The sequence below is a fragment of the Balaenoptera ricei genome, chromosome 12, assembly GCF_028023285.1.
Source record: "Balaenoptera ricei isolate mBalRic1 chromosome 12, mBalRic1.hap2, whole genome shotgun sequence".
Lineage (NCBI taxonomy): Eukaryota > Metazoa > Chordata > Mammalia > Artiodactyla > Balaenopteridae > Balaenoptera > Balaenoptera ricei.
In genome coordinates, this window is record NC_082650.1 from 88,380,565 (window position 1) to 88,400,408 (window position 19,844).

General features: G+C 37.2%; 1 protein-coding gene across 1 annotated transcript in view; it reads right to left on the reverse strand.

The window, feature by feature from the left end:
* Positions 1 to 19,844, reverse strand: part of ADGRB3 (adhesion G protein-coupled receptor B3) — an 802,747-nt gene that overhangs the window by 35,610 nt on the left and 747,293 nt on the right. Inside the window, exons 20-24 of the mRNA XM_059942117.1 lie at positions 18,642 to 18,711; positions 16,267 to 16,333; positions 13,317 to 13,402; positions 8,879 to 8,977; positions 8,377 to 8,548 (exon numbers count right to left, since the gene is read on the reverse strand). Coding sequence (XP_059798100.1) covers positions 8,377 to 8,548; positions 8,879 to 8,977; positions 13,317 to 13,402; positions 16,267 to 16,333; positions 18,642 to 18,711 — 494 coding nt within the window. The remainder of the gene's footprint in view (positions 1 to 8,376; positions 8,549 to 8,878; positions 8,978 to 13,316; positions 13,403 to 16,266; positions 16,334 to 18,641; positions 18,712 to 19,844) is intronic.

A 19,844-nucleotide genomic window follows, 5' to 3' on the forward strand; every position in this document is an offset into this window, starting at 1 on the left:
CATCTGCAGCTATTTGAAAACATTTTGATAACTAAATGAATGTTCTATCAGGTAAACAAAGAGACTTTTACCTTTGGTGAACTAATGTGTATTGTACTTCTGGAGAACAACTAGAAGTTTTAAAAAAGCAAGTCTACAAGGACCTTAATTCCGAACAAGGAGAAAGCATAAAAACAAACAAAAGACAGAATCTCGATCTGGCTATTGCATGCTGAAATTAAAATTTTCTGTGCCAAAAGTAGCATTTACAACACTGGCCAATAATAGTCTTGGTGTCTTTCTTGCTTTGTGATTAAGACTGAAGAAAAATAACTGTTAGAAGATTCAGATATTTACTATTTAAGCTCCTTAAGCTGACTGACTGTGGAGAACAAGTCACTTATTTGAGGTACCAATTTAATTTAAAATTTCTTTTTAGATATTAAAATCATTATACCTGAGTTCGTCCAATATCAATCATGTTTTAAACTTATGTAGGACCAGTAAATACAATTTTTAAACAAACCCGTCTAGAATAATTAAATATTTAATACCAATTTTGGCACTGTTAAAATCTAGATTTCAAAATGTCCTTTTTTTTTTTTATAATACTCTGCCATAGATCTTTCACCTTGACGGTCAGGCAGAGGGTTAAAAAGTATCGGGGGTGTAGCAAAGAATTGATATGTGGATAGCCCTGGAATATTTAGGAGACTTTAAGGAAACCTGGTTTCATGTTGTGAAATAAAAAAGAGTGGCAAGAAACATCTCCCAAAATAAGGTGAGGTGACCACAATAAGCTAACAGGTTTTCTTCTGAAAGGATCCTGCCAGGCACCACCACCGTTATCCCGACCAGATCCTGCTGGGGCTGCTCTAAAATCTCCTGAGAAAGCTATCAACCCTTTTCCTGTGGACAGATTCCTGGATGAGACCAGAGTTCAAAGAGGTCCACAGGGCACGTCTCTCTCCTGTCCCTCCCCTAGGGACAGTGATTCGTTTCATCTCAGCAGCAGCCAGTGAGAGCTTCTCTGCTGGTCCCCGCTCCGAAGACAGCTGGCAATGCCACTGTGAAAGTCGGTGCCAGATCTAGAGATTGCTGGGGAAGAGCATGGAGCATTGCTTGGCAGTGTTGCAATTTAGAGGAAGCTTCAGGAGAGAGCTGCACTGTTTGAAACAGGCTCTGTATTCAGCTACAGACCCCAACGCTTCACCTTTTAAGAAGACAGCTTTACCTCCAGTTTTGCTTCCTGACTTCCCAATTCCAGAAGATCATTTTAAGCAAGGAAAAGAAATAAAGTCACATTCTTGTAATTTTTTGAGACTGTTAGTTTGGGAGGAGAGGAGTTTCTTAAATGTTCTGGTTATTTTCTGAATCTAATATCGACTACTGTTTCTATTGATTCACATCTGTACAAATGGTTTTTAATTACATGAAATTTCATATAATTTCACCATTAAATGAACAAGAGTGTTGTCAATTTCATGTGTATAATACCAATTCACAGAAGCACCATGAATGACTACACACTATTAAAATATTATTTGACCCCTCTGATAGCAAAGGAAATGAACAAAAATGGTTTGTCATTTGCTATATGTTGAAGAGAAAATATGGACTTCGGTCCCAAATTTCAGTCCTAATGATTTTCTATCGGAATTCTCTAACACCTAAAGGATCTTTCACTTAGTCTCAAAATTGTCACAGCTTTTACTCTTTTTTGTATCAGATTTGGGGGTCCCATAAGCTGCCCCAGACAGCATTTCACATACATGATCTGAAAAAATGTAACACTATTTCTTCGGCATGCAGAAGAGAAAAGAAAGAAAGGGAAGACATACACCAGACGCCTCCACCCATGCCTTCACTGAAGATACTTCATCTTAGCCTCGTGCCATCCATGTCAAGGCAGAAAATAAAAACTTAATTCATGACTTCTTATTACTTATATTAATTTTAAACCTTTATCCCAAACATACTCAACTTCCTGTCGCCAGTTTAACACTGTTGCAAGCTGGGACCCTGGGGTCTGAAAAGAGAGAGAGAGGTGAGATTTGCCCTTCCACGCAGCCAAAGCACTCCGAAGAATTTTGGGTAACAGTAAGCCATGGCTGGGTGCTACCTGGCAGACATGCCAGAGTTTGCCAATCTCTGCCATGAGCTCTCTGTGTCTTCACTTGTTCACTGACGCCATTGTACTAATCTGATTTCATGCTTTTGTTAACCTCCTGTATGGAGTTGGAGAACCACACATGCAGATTAAGATGGATAGAAATATTCATGACAGGGCTTCCCTGGTGGCGCAGTGGTTGAGAATCTGCCTGCTAATGCAGGGGACACGGGTTCGAGCCCTGGTCTGGGAAGATCCCACATGCCACGGAGCAGCTGAGCCCTTGAGTCACAACTACTGAGCCTGCGCGTCTGGAGCCTGTGCTCCGCAACAAGAGAAGCCGCGATAGTGAGAGGCCCGCGCACCGCGATGAAGAGTGGCCCCCGCTTGCCACAACTAGAGAAAGCCCTCACACAGAAATGAAGACCCAACACAGCCAAAAATAAAAAATTTAAAAAAAAAAAAAAAAATAATAATAATAATAAAAAGAAATATTCATGACATAATTGCAATTATGCTCCAATCAGGAAAACCTAATCTGGAGTGAGATATAAGACTTATATTTTACTGCCTAAGAGATGAGATGACTATTGAGTGAAGGGAGGCTGGTGATTTCTGGGGAAAAGTATAGAGGGCTTTATATGGTCCTTCCTTGGGTCCTGTCCACGCTCCTATTTAAAGGCACTCTCTGTGCTTCCTACCCTCTGTTCCGATTAAAATCCAGCTTTATTGCAGTAGCTTTAGCCATCCTCCCACTTCCAGGCACACATTCTGTCTTATTAAAAACAAAACAAACAAATAAAATCTTTAAATGTATTTCTTTTGAAAGCTTCAATTCAGCCAGACCAAGATAAAGCTCTTAGCAACCCACCTCGCTCTCCCTTTAACCCAACTTCCCTCCGAGCAAGGACAAAACCCTAACACTCCCCACCCTGGGCAACTCACTCACTCTCTAAAGTCTATTCTTCACGACACACTGTGGCCTCTCACCAAGGCCACTGCACACCTCAAGGAGAAAGCTCTAAAACATAACTTAGTGCTCTGCCCTTAAATGTCGTCAGTTCTGTCTTTCTCTTGATGCTGCAGTCAGAGCCACTAAAAAAAAATCTCTTCACTTGTTTTATGCCCCCATGTGCCCCAGGTGGTCTCAGAGGAGAGTCAACTCTCCACCACTCACCACAGTCTTCATTTCTTGGAAGTCGTACGCCCGGGACCCTCTCTCCATTTTCCTCCACTTGAAACTTTCGCTTTCTTAAGCAGGACCCCGTTAAGTTCTGAAGTCTCCTATCACCCACTCCCCCATCTTCAAAACCCACTGAAGCCCCTGCTCCTCAGGGGGCTGTACAATGTACCTTCTTCCGTGGTCACGAGTCCTACCTAAATTCCCTGTAGATCAAGCTGGGAGATTCATGCAACTCTCCATCTGAACTTTTTTGTATACGATACGACCTCTTTTCAAATTGCTCTCTAGTTATTTCACCACTACGGGCCTCATTTATTTTTTAAAATGATTTGGGGAGAATATTGGTTTTAGATGAGATAGCTAAGGAGGCTTGTCTGCTTCATATAGTCACTGGCATGTGTTTGGAAATAATTTTGTTTATCTGTATTTTTATGAAAACAATAAGACGAAATGGGACATTGACAGAAAAAAAAAATGGTGGAAGGGAGTGGGAGAAACAGAAAGAAAGAAAAAACTGTTCATGTTTATTTTAAGCATTTGCTACAAAATCACTTCCCACGTTTGGATGAAACTTCTGGGACCTCCTCTGGCGGAGCCTGGCTCTCCTGTCAGTGCTGGGGAAAGAGAAAAGATGAGCTTGGCCCCTGTGACTGATGCATCCTCATATACCGATACAACAAAATTATCCATCTAAGTACTTTCCTTTTTCCCTTCCTCTCAGTGAAGGGGTTTTATTGTAGCCTATTTTGTGCTACCATGTTATTATTTTACCCCTCCGACATCAAGCTGTCTGACTGTCTTAGAGCCAGGCACAGCCAGAGACAGGAGAGATGAGAAGAATGTACAGGCACCAGGAAAGTGGTTTCCTAGCAACAGGAACTATTTCAAAGCTTTCATAACTCTTGTGCAGTTAGAATTTCCATAGCAATGTGGAGAATAGTAAATAGTGGCTATGTCGCCATGTGCCTGTTGCAAATGAATTCTTCTCAAGAAATGATGGCTAAATGAAGGAAGCACCTATATTTGTTCTGTTAGATCCTGTCTCCTTACGTATGACACGTATTAGTTTCCAAGATCTAGGTTTGTTGCTGAAAGTAAGGTGTTGTGATAAATCAGATGGTTTAATTTTTTAAAATATTCTTATTCCCTCTTGGTGTTTTCACTTCTGTCAGTGACATCTGCTAAAGCAATTCAAAAGAGAAAGGGGCTTCAGAAGAAGACCCTGTACTTCAAGAATACACATTTTATGAAACTGAAATATTAAGATATCAGCTCTGGAGGTCACAACAAACTGCTGGTCAAAGAATCAATTTGCTTTTTTAGAAAAAAAGTGAAATATAATTGAGTTGAGATGGTAGTAGGGTGATCCTTTCTCCTTCCCCTCCTGACCTGAAATAATTTAGGTTTTCCAATTCGACCCACTGAAAGCAAAGCCACCCTTAAAATGGATGAAGCCCCACACATATCACATTCAAAATGCCACAGTTACAATGTTTCATTTCTTTTCTCCTTAAACTGCAAGGCTCTCTTCCCCTCTGTGCAGACCCACCTGCTTCATAGAAGACTGTAAAAGTCAATATGGGTAAAGCCTTTTTTTGTTGTTTTATCTTTGACTTTTTTTTTTTTTAACATCTTTATTGGAGTATAATTGCTTTACAGTGGTGTGTTAGTTTCTGCTGTATAACAAAGTTAATCAGCTATACATATACATATATCCCTATATCTCTTCTCTCTTGCATCTCCATCCTTCCCACCCTCCCTATCCCACCCCTCTAGGTGGTCTCAAAGCACCGAGCTGATCTCCCTCTGCTATGCGGCTGCTTCCCACTAGCTATCTATTTTACATTTGGTAGTGGATATATGTCCATGCCACTCTCTCACTTCATCCCAGCTTACCCTTCCCCCTTCCCGTGTCCTCAGGTCCATTCTCTACATCTGCATCTTTATTTCTGTACTGTCCCTAGGTTCCTCAGAACCATTTTTTTTTTTTAGATTCCATGTATATGTGTTAGCATACGGTATTTGTTTTTCTCTTTCTGACTTCCTTCACTCTGTATGACAGACTCTAGGTCCATCCACCTCACTATAAATAACTCAATTTCGTTTCTTTTTGTGGCTGAGGAATATTCCATTGCATATATGTGCCACAGCTTCTTTATCCATTCCTCTGTAGATGGACACTTAGATTGCTTCCAAAGCCTTTTGAATTCATATTGGATGAATCATTAAAGACTACAAACAACCATATTATGTTAATATGTATCAAAAATACGCAGAAACAGAAATATGCTTATCTGTACCCAGTCCCTTTCTAAATTGAAGGAAATATTCCTTACATTGTTTATATACTTTTAAGAAAGAAAAAGACCAGGGAATTCCTTGGCAGTCTAGTGGTTAGAACTCTGCGCGTTCACTGCCGAGGGCCCGGGTTCAATCCCTGGTTGGGAAATAAGATCCCACAAGCCGTGTGGCACAGGCAAATAAATAAATAAATATTAAAAAAATAAACATTTAGCTTAGGTGCTGGCATACAGCAAGAACACCATAAATATTAAACAAATAAAAAAGAAAGAAAGAAAGAAAAAGTCCATACAAATTATCTTGAATTATTGTGACGAAAATATTTTAAAGTAAAGAAAGCAGTAGAGATAAAACTGTATTCCTAGCATCTCCCATGGGATTATCAAGTAGATTACTAGATTTGAGTCATTATACAATATTTTACATGTAGCTATTGAGTCTATTTGCTTTGGTCTATTTTTATGAAATGTTTGTTCACAGGAGATAGCAAGGATATGGAAAGATGCCTTATTCTCCTGAACTGTGGTTAATGCTAGGGCAGTGTGATCACAGGTAATATGAGATAGACCCATTGCTGGTGTCGGGCAACACACATTTAGAAGGTCAGAAAGAATTTCTATGAATTCAGTGAGACATCCTTATGATGTGGTCTTTGGGATTTGCAAAATTTAAACAGGGTTCTTTTGGTTTTTCAGTAACAATTTCCACTGAGGAATTCTGAAAGAGACTTGCCTATAACTGAAATCTGCTCTGTGTATTTATAGCACTGTTACAGGGTATTTTTAAGGGTCAATGAAAAAATACTAGATATGCAAGTTTCCATTTCAGTGTTGGAATGAGAGACATGACACTCTGCTATTAATTTATCAGCTATAAAATTATTTAATTTGAACTAATCATTGAAAATGCAATAATAACAGGGCCAATATCCATATTCTTATTCCCAAGTAATACAGAAAATATATATTTACAGACACCTATTTAACAGAAGCATTTATTATATGATTTAATTACCCTTAAATCATGTTTTTGATAATTATTAGTCCAATTAGCAAGTATGGGAAAGTTCTGATGGAATTGAATTTTTGTGCCAAATATTTTTCTTCATGTAAGCAGCACAACTTTGATAATCAGCCAACAAAATATCTGTCACTTTAAAACCTGAATATTTTTATCATAGCCCAAGGCTTTTTAGAGAGCTTATTTCTGAAGAAAAAGAGAGGCTTATTTAGATTTGGGACATTTTTTTCCTCTTTAACACCTAAAGTATTAATATCTTCTGAAAATCTCATGCAGATAAATCATGGATCTTGCTTACAGCCCACACTATTCATCCTTAATCATCAATCAAAAATGTACTATGTGTCTACACACTTTGAACAATTTTGTTACATAAACATATTAGAGATAACATTAACATATTAGAGATAACATTAACACAGCAGACTCTCAGGATAGTTATGGTTGGAGAAGAACATAGCTCAATTTCTTTTTTAACTTTTAAGCAACTTTGGTCTATAGAAAATTCAACACTTGGAAGATTTTTAATGCTGATATTCTAGGTAGAAATTTGTGATGTCTTGGTAATGAAGAGCTAGATCAGATTTTTTAAATGATGAAATCCCCCCTTCCCCTTGCAATGTGAAGTCATTCTTCTGTTTTCATTGTTTTTCATCATACGATGTTCTTGGAATACACATGTGGGTTTATTGCTGACATCTGTATTATACTAAAGTAGCTCAGAAATACTGTTCTCCTCATCTGGTAAATGAGGTAAAAACCTGTGCTTACCTTCACTCATCACAGTGAAAGCTATGGGATGTATACTCAGATGCTCATGTGTCTTTTTTCAATGTGCACATCATAATAAAGTTGTCAAACAAGCTAGATAATGCAAAATGACAGTGGAGACCATCTTCTCAAAATTACTAGCATGGCACTGTGTCACTGTGTGTTTTAGTCACCACCGTCCCCAGAGTAAATGCTCAACTGACTCATAAACCTTGTAAACACTGTATTGGTGCTTGCAAGCACTCAGAATAATCGTTGCACCAGTTGGAAAACAATATTTTATCCCTAAACAACTCAAGTCTGAACTCCATCACTGATCTGGATGGATTTGGTGCAGGTTAGTGTCTCATGAAGGATGACTTCTTTCCTTCACTGCTGCCAACAAACCTCACCAGGACCTGGAGAAACACTGTGATTATAGACCTACAGTCCTTGGGGACAATTGCTGCCCAATCACGCTCCACTGTGTCCATTTTTTGTATTTTCTGAGCATTGACATCCATATCAAAATCATCCCCTTTGAGTAACCTTAACCGCACCTTAGTACAGAGACAAAAGAACCCCTCGTTCATCTTCAACATTTTCTTTCTAAACCAAAGTCTGTTAAGTATGAGGAATGGGGTTATGCTGTGTGTAGAAGCATGAGTTAAGGAACAGGTTTAAGAAATACCATCACAATTACATTTTACAGGTACGCTGCCCACCCTCTTATCTACACCTATGATTTCATCATAGCCTCTCTTGAACCCACTGTCCCTGGCTCTTGGCACCTCTGGTTGCATTTTCCCTTGCATCACCCCATCTGTTTTAATATGTCACTTTCAGAGTCCAAGGAGCCCCCTTGAACTTTGCCTTAGCATTTCTCTTTAGCGTTGACTCCCAAATGATTGTCTTTAGAGGAGACCAGCTTTAACCTGAAGATCAAGTTATTAAAAGAAAAGATCCTATTTGTTAACATGGAAAATACTCTTCTAAGTATCATTCTTCTCTCTTGCAGAATGATCTTTCTCACCTCTCTCCGAAGAATGCAATGGACCATGACGATCACAAAGCCTTGCAATGAATCAAACACGGCAAAAAGTATTTGAAACAAGATGGAGCGTTTGTCTGTCATGGCCAGAACTGCAGACATCCACGTCAGAGCCAGAAGGGGCAACACCACACAGGAGCTCCAAAGAGACGCCCTGTTGGAACACAGAGGAAGCGACATTACGTAGCTGCACGTACGTATGCCCCAGGCGATAACCATACCCCAGTTCAACAAAGCATTCTTGTAGGTGGCACCAAGACATTAACTTGGAAACCACAAAGCAGATAACATTCGATAGTTTTATTTAGTTTTTGATAAACAATCCCACAATAGTTACAAAAGCCGTTGCAAACTATAAATATTTAAGTATGCTCTTAGCTCTAATATTAGCAAACACGATTTTTTTTTTTTTTTCCATCGTAGCATTTTCTCACATGCACGGTAAAAGATTTGTCACAAGAAGATGTAAATGATTGGGACTAACATGGCGTTACTGGCGGTGGTGGCTGACAAAGCTGTTGTTGAAACTACTCCACACTTGGCACATTTGAGCGTCAAACCGCTATGAGGCTCACTCATCTGACTGCAAACAAACAGAACACCCACAAAAAGAACAAAATATTGAATTGTCACCAAAAAAAAAGTTGCCACTGCAAGTTAGCTTTTAAATACGATTTCATGCAGAAAAGTATATTTATCAAAGAAGAACGCTCTCGGTCGTGTTAAAGATGCATTTACACTACACATTATTTTTGTAACATTCACCGCTTAATAATATGGGCCTTTGTTACATGCAAAGCATATTTCCATCATTTACACCATAAATGGCCCTTGTGTCTACAGATCAAAGTTGCCCAATACACTGAGTTAAACAAAAGCATGTGTTTGTGTGGACATACAGTGAAAACCCTTTATTCAGACCCTTGATAATCAAACAGGTAAGGATTCCTAGCTTCAAAGATTTTCAATGTCACTTACAGAAAACACATAATATCAATTAAACCCTTCTGAAATGTACACATGTATCTCAGAAGTCCAATATAGGGAGCTATGTATTTTAGGCTTTTAGTCATTTGTGGAAGATGTAGCTTTTATCTCAACATATTCATATTTGGAAATTTCTTATAGCATCAATGTACTGTCTATATTTTAGGATGATCTGAATATAGGGGCTGATGAAATTTGATGAAATATTAGTTGCTAATAAAAAGAGTGATAGTTTTCTGCTTTAATAAAACACATTTAACATAGTCACCAAGTTCAAAATATTCTTTCTGCACATTTTGTCATAGACTCCAACCTAATAGCTTTTATTTATTTATTTATTTATTTTCAACCTAATAGCTTTTAAATGATCTATTCAAGTCTAGAGGATATTGCAGGTAAATTCAGATTCAATCTACTATCTCATAGAAGCAAAGTCACACTATGTAGAAAAACTTGACACATTTTTCTTTAGAAAAAATTCCTTTGAAAATGACTGGTTTTTAGAAACCTATCGTTTTAGGAAAAAACAAAAAAGAATTACTTGAATCAATTTCAAAACACTTTGAAATAATTTTCTGTGGTCTCTTGTCCATTCCCATGTGATGTTTATGCCTAAAATATAGGTTTGCCCAGTAGGTTTTTCATAAAAATAATATTGTGGTGGGCCTGTATTACCATGTGTAAAATAAAAATGGCAGAACAGAGAAAGTCATAAGGGGCTCCTAATTCAGAAAGTCTGGTTTCTTTCAAAGAGGTGCCTTCACTGGTGAATTGCACTTGGATGAGATGATAAATCTGGAAGCTATTAAGTAAATTGATCCATAGATCCCGTGAGAAAAATCAAAGCTCTCAGAGTTAGATATGGGGGTGGAGAATGATCCTAAACCGTTCATTTTACTGTTTCAACCCAGGGCATATGTACTAGCCACAGGTGTCCAGACTTTTCCAAATAAGAAGTAATAATAGTCTACCCAGTTTGGTTCATGAATGCCCCAATGGCCGATGTGTGTGAAACTGCTCCCAGGAGAAGGCCTAGACCAGTCGTCTCCACAATATATACTTTAAAATGGTAGATGAGAAAGTTCCATTGCAGAAAAAAAAAAAGAGAAAATAAAATATTTTACTTGAGATGTTCTAAATAGACACATGTCATTGTATCTTGTTTTCATTCTTTCCAACTATCATTTTATATGTGTTGATATTTGCAATAAGTTCCCCCTTGGTAAATACACTTTATGTATTAGAAAAAGTTAATCTAGTTTGGGTATTACAAAACTTATCAAACTATTGTACTATTATTTAAATATTCATTCACTCATTCTTTTATAAATCTTTATTGAGCATAAACTATATGCTTGGCAGTTTCTAATAATTGATGATAAAAAGAAGAAAGGAAATAGAAGAAGTAGATAAAATGGGAGGAGGAACATCTTGGTACCATATTTGATTCTAATTAAATAATAATGTTTCAAAAGAAACACTTGTTTTATATATATATATATATAAACAAACTGAAATGGTCAATATTTACAATTAGGGAGATCAATTGTTAAGTTAATCAATTAGCTTCCTGCCCAATATTTCTTTAGATAATTCTGATTATTTGTTCTTCCCTGAAGTCTTTATCACTGGCCCCACTGCTTCTCTGTGAACTAAAAATTAGCTGCAAATACTCATATCTTCTAAAAAAAGATATTCAATCACACTTTGGAATAGAGAGCAAATTTCAACCTTTAAGCTAAAATAAGGTTTGCTATTATAGAAAAAAAAATTTAAGCCTAGAGTCATTAATTTTTTAATAGTGTTTTTCTGCTTTGAACAGTAACAAGCATTCTGCTTTTACAACTTGTATTAACGTCATTTCTATTTCTCCAGGAGTGGCCTTTGTACCAAAAAAAAAAAAAAAAAAAAAAAACCCCAAAAACTGTTTGACTCAGTTTTTCCATTAAAACAGGTGTAACTTCTAATGATATTTTTAGAAATAAAGGTTTAAAAATTAATAGGTAGATTGAAATGGATAATTTCTAAATTCATAATATGACAATGTTGTCATTTCTCCTAAACCTATGTTATCTCTTACAAAGAGCTGTGTGAATCAAACTGGATGTTACGTATAAAATAATCAAATGAGAAAAAAATTCTGACTGAGTTTACTAAATCCTTAGCATTAAGCTCATTCTGATAATCTCGTCTCTTTTTCTGACTTCAGTGTCATGAATGGTGGAATGATGGATGCTTGATTGACAGAAGTTCAGGGTCCTTTGCAAGCAAGCTGTCCAGCTTGGTTTCTTCATTTCACCCATCATAACAATAGCCACCAACTGCTGAGTGAGTGCTTGCTATTTTCTAGAAATTCTAATGAAAGTTTTATACACATTGTATTTCATAGACTCTATTATGAGGCGAGAGTTATTATCCCCATTTTACAGTTGAGAAGACTGAGCTGCAGAAAGATGAAATAACATGCCCAAAGACACACACAGCTAGGAAACTGAAGAGCTAAATACTGAGTGTGGCTTTCTCTATTTTAAAGCTTTATCCTAACCACTAACCCACTCCATCCCCCAATTAAAAACAATAATTATACAAGTCTGCACCACTAGTGGCAGAACTGAGTTTCTATATCCAGTAACCAATATGAACAATTTATTCTAACATGATTAATCTACGCAAGAAATAACTGAAGTAGCTATTGCTCCAATTCTAACCATACGTCAGACTAATGAGTAATAGTGTGACAGTTTCAAGTGCACATGGTATAGAAAGCTCAGTGTCTGTACAAGTTCAAGTCTGCCTATTTCAAGTTGCTTTAGAGATTCATCTGAAGTGAAGACAGTCTCTAGATAGGAAGAGATTCCCCCTCAGAAAGGAGCCTACAATGATGTTTATATTCATCACTGCAAGTTCTAATGCTTGATATGAATGATATCCAACTTTATACTGAAAGCCATTAAACCTAGTCTTTTACTAGGAAAAAAAAATGTCTGGACTATCTTGTCTTATAAATCATTACATAGATTATAAATACACAAAGGACTTGAAATTCCCACCAGTCAGTGATAAAATACTATGCCTATTAAATAATACATAAATTATTAATGAAATGAGAACAATTAAGGGTTAAGTTTTGAATGAAAGTACAGTCAAACAGAAAGGAGAAAGCTATAAACTTTTTATAAAAAAATGATACAAAGGGAAATTCAAAGGCATTAATATTTCATTCAGGTTTTTACAAATTTATATGAGCTAACAATATAACCTTAAAAAGCTGCTATCAACCTGCTCATGAAATGTTATTAAGTCATTAGATATGGTGATATTACAATGACAGTAAAATTAAAGGAGATGCTTTTCAAAATTTTATAAGTGGTTAAAATGTGCAAGTGACAATTACGAGTAACTCTTTGTAGCAAGTTATAGTGAACATGTCATAAAAATGAATACATATGATAAGAATAGTGTTTCAGCAGTGATTATTTCAAGGGAAGACTTTTTCAGATATATACAATGAATCAAAGAAAATGTAATATTTTGCCCTCCTAAGGTTTGCTTGTCCTGATTCTCTTGTGTCCCATACTGAAATTATGTTCAATCTACCCTCCTGTCCTTTGTGACTAAAACTAGGAGGTCTTTGGAAACCCTCACCCAAGGACAAGCATTTCAAGGCTAGCCTTAATATTTAATCTTCTTATCTTACAAACAGGAAATATGCACAAACAAATCCAGATTTTCTTAATGGTCTTTTAAATTATTTTCAGATTTTGGTCACACCTCTTTAGGAATAGCCCATTGGAAACTTGAATGGCAGAATCTACCATACACACCAGTTTGTCAAGAACAAAATTCAAGGCACAGTCAAATGCAGTCGGTGACCTGGGATTGGAGTGTGGGATGCACTGGTAAAGACCCTTCAAAATCTACCAGTTGCAGCTTACCCGGCTCTGTGTTTCAGCTTTCTATCTAGGATCCCATCTCTTGAAACAAGTTTATTAAATACCAAAATGCCAATCACCATGTTGACCTGTCAAATAGAAACAAAGGTTGGCCTTTCAATGATATTGAAGGGAATCAGGTCCCTGATTTTTCCTGAAAACCCACTTTTATCCATTCACAACCTCGGCAGAATTATATACTCACAATGGTAGTGATAGGAAGCACTTCTCAAATATTTTACAAGTGTGTAAAGGAAAACGGGACACTTTAACAGTGGTGTTAGTGTCTGTCTCTTAAAGGATTCTCATGAGTTGGAAAGGTGTGTGACTTTAATGTTTTAAAGTGCATTAAGCACATTTAATTTCTATGCTTTGCAGCTAACACTGAGGAAATTAACATTCAACTGCTGAACTTTTAAATTGCCATACTATGCCAAGCTGGCGTTCTTCTCTCTGAGTCATCCTTGAAGAAAATAAATTAGTCAATGAGTTTTACCCTATGCCTGGGAATCAAAAGACTTTGTCTCACAGTGTATGGCTAGGGTGAGCCCTGGCATCCAAAGGTGCTAAGGATTTGTCGTTGCTCCCAGCTGGGAGAACAGAACGCCTCAATTCTGCACAGTGTGCAGCTATTTCTCCCATGAGGTGGGGAGCATTTTAATGCACCATGCTTTTCTAGACAAAGGAGACAAAGGAGAAAGGCTATTCAACTCAGCAGCATCCTTTAAGATGTACACTAACACTAATTTTTACAATGTGCTCTACTGAACACTTCTCAGCATTTTCCAAGACTCTCTCATCCACTCAAAAGGTCTTTTGCATACTACAGCTGAAATGAAGTCACACATATTTGTCTTTCTCAAGTCAAACTGTAAAAAGCTGTAGAGATTGCTGTGGTCTATTTTTTTAAAAAAGATTTATTTATTATTTATTTATTTATTTAATTTATTTTTGGCTGCGTCGGGTCTTAGTTGCGGCATGCAGGATCTTACGGGATCTTCCACGAGGCATGCGGGATCTTTCGTTGCCGCGTGCAGGTTTTCTCTCTCTAGTTGTGGCACGCAGGCTCCAGGTTGCGTGGGCTCTGTAGTTGTGGCACGCGGGCTCTCTTGTTGAGGCGCGAGAGCTCAGTAGCTGTGGCACACGGGCTTAGTTGCCCCGCGGCATGTGGAATCTTAGCTCCCTGACCAGGGATCGAACCCACGTCCCCTGCATTGTAAGGTGGATTCTTTAGCACTGGACCAACAGGGAAGCCCCACTGTGGTCTATATGTAGCAGCTTTATTCTAAGTGCCCCTGGTTCTCTAACCTACCAGCGCTTCCTGATAAAGGAATCCAGTACAATGCTGGAACCAAGATAGATAATCAAGGAAAAATATTTTCTCCTTTTTGCCTTCCTGTCCCTCACCCTCCATGGTCAAAAGAATCTTGGTGCGATCCCCAATGCAAATGGTGAAGCCTTTACACTGAAACTAGTAGTTCACAAAACTTCTGTTTTAAATGAAGCAGGATGACCAGTTAATAAAAAAAGAAACTTCCACTTCTCCAATATGCTTTGGGCATATGGAACATAAAGCTGAAATCTACTGAATTACTGGTGTAAGGAAGATCCAAAGCACCCATTAGGTAAGAACTTAGGTGTCACTCTTCATAGCTTCCTTACAAGATACCATTTGATCAAGAGAAAGAGTTACTCATCTTTGTACGTCTATTATTTGAACTAAAAAAAAAAAGTGTATTCCATGGATTCTATTAATCTACAATTTAATCATGAGGGAATTCATCACCACTCCAAAGACCTTTTATCTTTCAATTATACACATACTTTTTGTTTCTTCATTTTACGGTTATAGGTATGTTAACCTAGTAGCCTAGAGAAATAATTCAATTAATTAAATAAGAATTTAATGCAGCAGACAAAAATGTGTGCAATAGTTTCATTTTCCCTATGCTCTTCTAACCCTCATGCCTAGATTTTCTTTTTCTTGTGAATCACAAACAGTTCCTGCTCTCTTATAATTTAGAGGTGGAAGAACAAGCTTTAAAGGAAGAAAAGTCACGCAGAGTTATTAAGAAAGATATCGCTAGCTTCCAATTTATTGAATGAATCGTTCAAGAAACCAAAGGGTAACTTTTCAATTAGAAATCTAATTGTACAGCGAAATGGATCTTTGTACTTAATTCAGATTGTTTCTTTTCTTTCTAACATTTTTCAAAGATTTATTAGGCAAGAAAGATTTGCAATCAATAAATTCAGAGAGAAAGAAAGAAAGGCAGGTAGTGGGAAATTTTCATGTTCCTATAAACAAACATGTAAAGGAATTATTTTCTGATTCAGAAAAGAAAAATTTGTAAACCTTATGCATAACATATGGATATGTTGCCCCCAGAGAACATTGAGAAATGTCTGGAGACATTTTCTGATTGTTAACAACTGAAGGGTATTATTGGTATTTAGTAGGTAGATGCCAAGGGTGCTGATAAATACACAGGACAGCCTCACAACAAAGAAATGTCCAGCCCAAAATGTCTGCAGCACGGAGGCTAAGAAACTTTGACCCACGAACATATATTTTCTTGTTGCTATTTAGTATCAGCCACAGTTATTATTAAGAGATCTTAATAACTATGTAGCTCATACAGAGTAGTGTGAAGCTGAAATAATAATGATGAAATTCTATACATTAATGAGGAAGAATTTACCGAAACTTAAACTTTGTCACAAATGTGAAATTCCTGTAAGAGAAATCCCACACCCCCACGTTTGATATTCTTCAGCCTTCAAAATAAGAATATTTTAGCATAATAAAGGACTGAATAGCAGTCAACATTCAAATTTAAGCAACGATTCATTGAACTTTAAAATTTCTACACAATACGGAAGTGTCGCTCTAATGGAAACGGGGTAGCCTTCCTTTGCTAAGAAAACAAACTAAGTTGATTTCGGTGTTTACCAGGACAACAGCAGCTGCGGGTCCCACAAAAGCGTAGAGAAGTCCTCCTTCAAGGGAGAGCCAGCAGCTGAAAATAACATCAGATAAAAACTAACAAAAATTAGTGATAAGGGTTAAACCACTAAAGTGTGATACAAATAACTCGGAATTTTGGCATATTTCAAAGGTTTGTAGTTTCAAAAAAAAAAAGCACAGAAGATGTGGAAAAAAGCTAAAATTAGAGCATTTCGTGAGTAAGAAATACTATATACCTCTCACAGAAAAGACGCTTCGATTATAAGGTCTTACTGTCGGGCAGTTAAAACATTCTAGACAAATTACTCTTGCAGTGAGATTTTTATACTGACTTTCAGTACAAAGGTGATGATTAAGTTTTGTAAAATGCTGCTTTACATCCATTATGGAATTTTTCAAATATACTTTGAAGCAAGAACAGCGTGTTTTTAGAGTCTTATACGTGCCATTTACCTGTTCTTCTTTGAGGCCATTGAGATAGTGGGAGACATTGGTTTAAAAACCATCATTGCAAAGAACAGATAATCTACATTTTGCATGCTTTTTTTTTCTTCTAATTTTACTTTTTCCTAGACTACTAAAAAAATCACTGAAGATAAGCTTTTGAATAAAAAGAAATACAGCTGTGTTTGTTTCAATTACTAGATTCACCAGGAGATGCAGGTTTGCATTGATAGAGACATGGTAACCGCTTAGGTAAAAAGACTCATTCTCTCAGAGCAGAGGGCCGTCAAGAGGTCCTCTTGATGCAGCCACGCCCACCATTTCACGCATCTGCCTTTGACCTCTGACCTTTTCCATATTATTTCTCAGTCCCCAGAATCAGCAGACTGCCTCTAAAATGACCAACAATCAACAATTAACAATAACTGTTCTCTCTCTCTTCTAAGAACTTTTCTATATTGGTTGTGGTGGTGGTTACATGACTTACGCATTTGTTAAAACTCACAGAATTATATACACTTAATAAGGTGAATGTTACTATGTAAATCAGTACGTGCATGCGTGTGTGCGTGTGTGTGGATTCAAAGTCTGCATCTAGTTATTGCTCCTTGGCCATAACAGCAGATAGATAAAATTCTACTTTCCCACTTTGAGGTCAACGATTTAACATCTATTTTAAAAACAAAATACCTGGAGAAAAAGCCCTTAGTCTGATAGAACGCTTCAGTTTGGTGTCTCTGAGACTGCCACTCAATTTCTACTGTATTTTTGTGTAAATTCATCTCCAAACTGATACATTCCTCATCGTATTGTATTAATTGTTAATCATACACTCCTTGAAAGTTGGAACTGTTCCATCTATAATCCTACTTCTTTCCATGTCCCCAACATGGTGCCTTTCAAAAAGAGGTATGCTACTGTGAAAAGCAATGGCTTAAAGGTAATGGTGCTGTCCTAGGACTGCTCTACAGCATATGCTACCAGGGAGTTTTTCTGTACTGTAGACTGCATAAGAAAAGCAAGTGCTCTGATGACATGAGTTCTTGCAGTTCTTTGGAGGTTTCTTTTGGGTGACAGGTGAAGTGGTGTCTTTTGGCACACTCTCCAGTTGGATGTACCCACTGGAGGGCTTCATTAGCAACGATTCCTATCTCAAACCTGAGCACAGTTAAACAGGACATCTCCCTTTAAGACGTAGGCCTCTAATAAGATGCACATCTCTTTCCTCATTTCTCTACTGTCTCCTCAACTTGAAAGAGCAGATGAAGTAAAATATGAAAGTGCATCGTTTTACATTTGAAATATTAAATGTAGTCTTGACTTATAAATTCTCTCATAGAATGTTATCAGTATTCCAGCTCTGATTAGGGTGGGCTGATGCCACATCCCTTTTTCTCCCTTCTAATTTCTTCCATAGCCCAGGAATTTTCTAGTGTGGAGTCTATTGAGTCCCTGACCTACAGGTTCCAATATGCATTACCCTAACATAGCAACAAAACTTGAACTAACGTGACATAATTTGGTGGTTACCAGTATATACCATCATCTGTGAATCAGAAGCTCAGATTGGAATCATATTCTAAAATGTAAACATGTCAAGGTTTATCCAGTTCTTTAAAAAAGGTATCTGAGATTGAAAATGCAAAGTAAATATTGAAATATTTTAGAAATTAAGGACACTGGTCTTACAAAGAAATGGGAGACTGAAACAAGAATTCTGAATAGTCCTGCAGCATTTAATGTCTAACTTTTGTGCATTTAAGCCACTTACATCATTCCTCAGTAATGTGACTTATACCACTGTTAATGACTCAGTGATAAAGTGCAAGCCATCAGCAGTGCCAGCCAAGACTAATGAAGCATATTTGATGATTTACTTAATTATAAACAAGATTTATCACCGTGGACGGACTTACTAGTGATCAGTGCCATATCCTTTTGTCCTGGTGAAGCCTACTGATGTAGCCACCACTAATGCTGGTAAACCTGCAAGAAAAGCATTGTCACACTTCACATTCAGCTACAACCACTGTGCACACTGGCTCAAGCAAAGCCAGAACAAACTTGGAGTGCTGAAATCAGAGGAACTACCTTCAGATGAATCACTTCATAAAGTATGTTTCCATTACAAAATTTCTTCCAAGTACAAAAACATGAGTACGACAGCTGGGTTTTTATGTCAGTGCATTTCTCTGATGTTGCTAGGTTACCATCGGTTTTGACATGGGTCTAAAGGAAACTCATAACAGAGATTTAGTATATCTATTGTTTTTTCCCCTAGGGGTTTACACTCTTATAAAGGAAATTTATATTTATAAAATCAGAAAGGCAAAAAATGGATGTTCTGGTGTGATGGAATATCACAGAAATGGAACATTCAGTTGGCCTCATATTGATTCACATCAAGTTGTACTTATAATAAGACAGAAAGAATAAATCACTTAATTCTTTATGATTTACTTATAATAACAAGAATGTAGGAACAGGGTTAAGGGCCCGAGGAATTGATATTTAGGCTTCCTGCTCATCCTCCTTTAACAATCCTGAACAAAGTTCAGGGAATTTATGCCAGTTTTTCTTCATGAAAAAAAAGAAGGTAGGTATCACTCCGGGCAATACTTTGTCCCTCTTGGCATTCAAGTGCCTGCATTCCTGCACCAATTCCGACCTGACATCTTTTAGTTTATGTTTCTATGAATCACGCTTACCTTGCTCAAGTTCAATGGAAACTCCCTGTGTTTGGTGAATGGGGTTCAGTCTAACCTAATGTTTTATCCGGTCATGCCTTTTTTTCAGGAAGTCCATGTTTGTGTTTTCAGGTTGAAAAATCCATCATCTAATCATCTTCCTGTGTCCCCTCCATCCATCTTCTTTCTTCCTAACATTTTTCCTTATTCTCTTCCGGGAATCTTCAAATGACATCACGTTCCTTCACGAGGTTTAAATGATGGGAACTGTAAAGACCACCTCTGAGGGACACATCATGTTTTTTTAAACAAATGCTGGTCTCTCTCTCTCTCTGCATATATATGATATTATATGTATGTGTATATGTATATCTCTCTCTGTATATATATATATGTGTATATACACATATATATACGTACACACATATATTT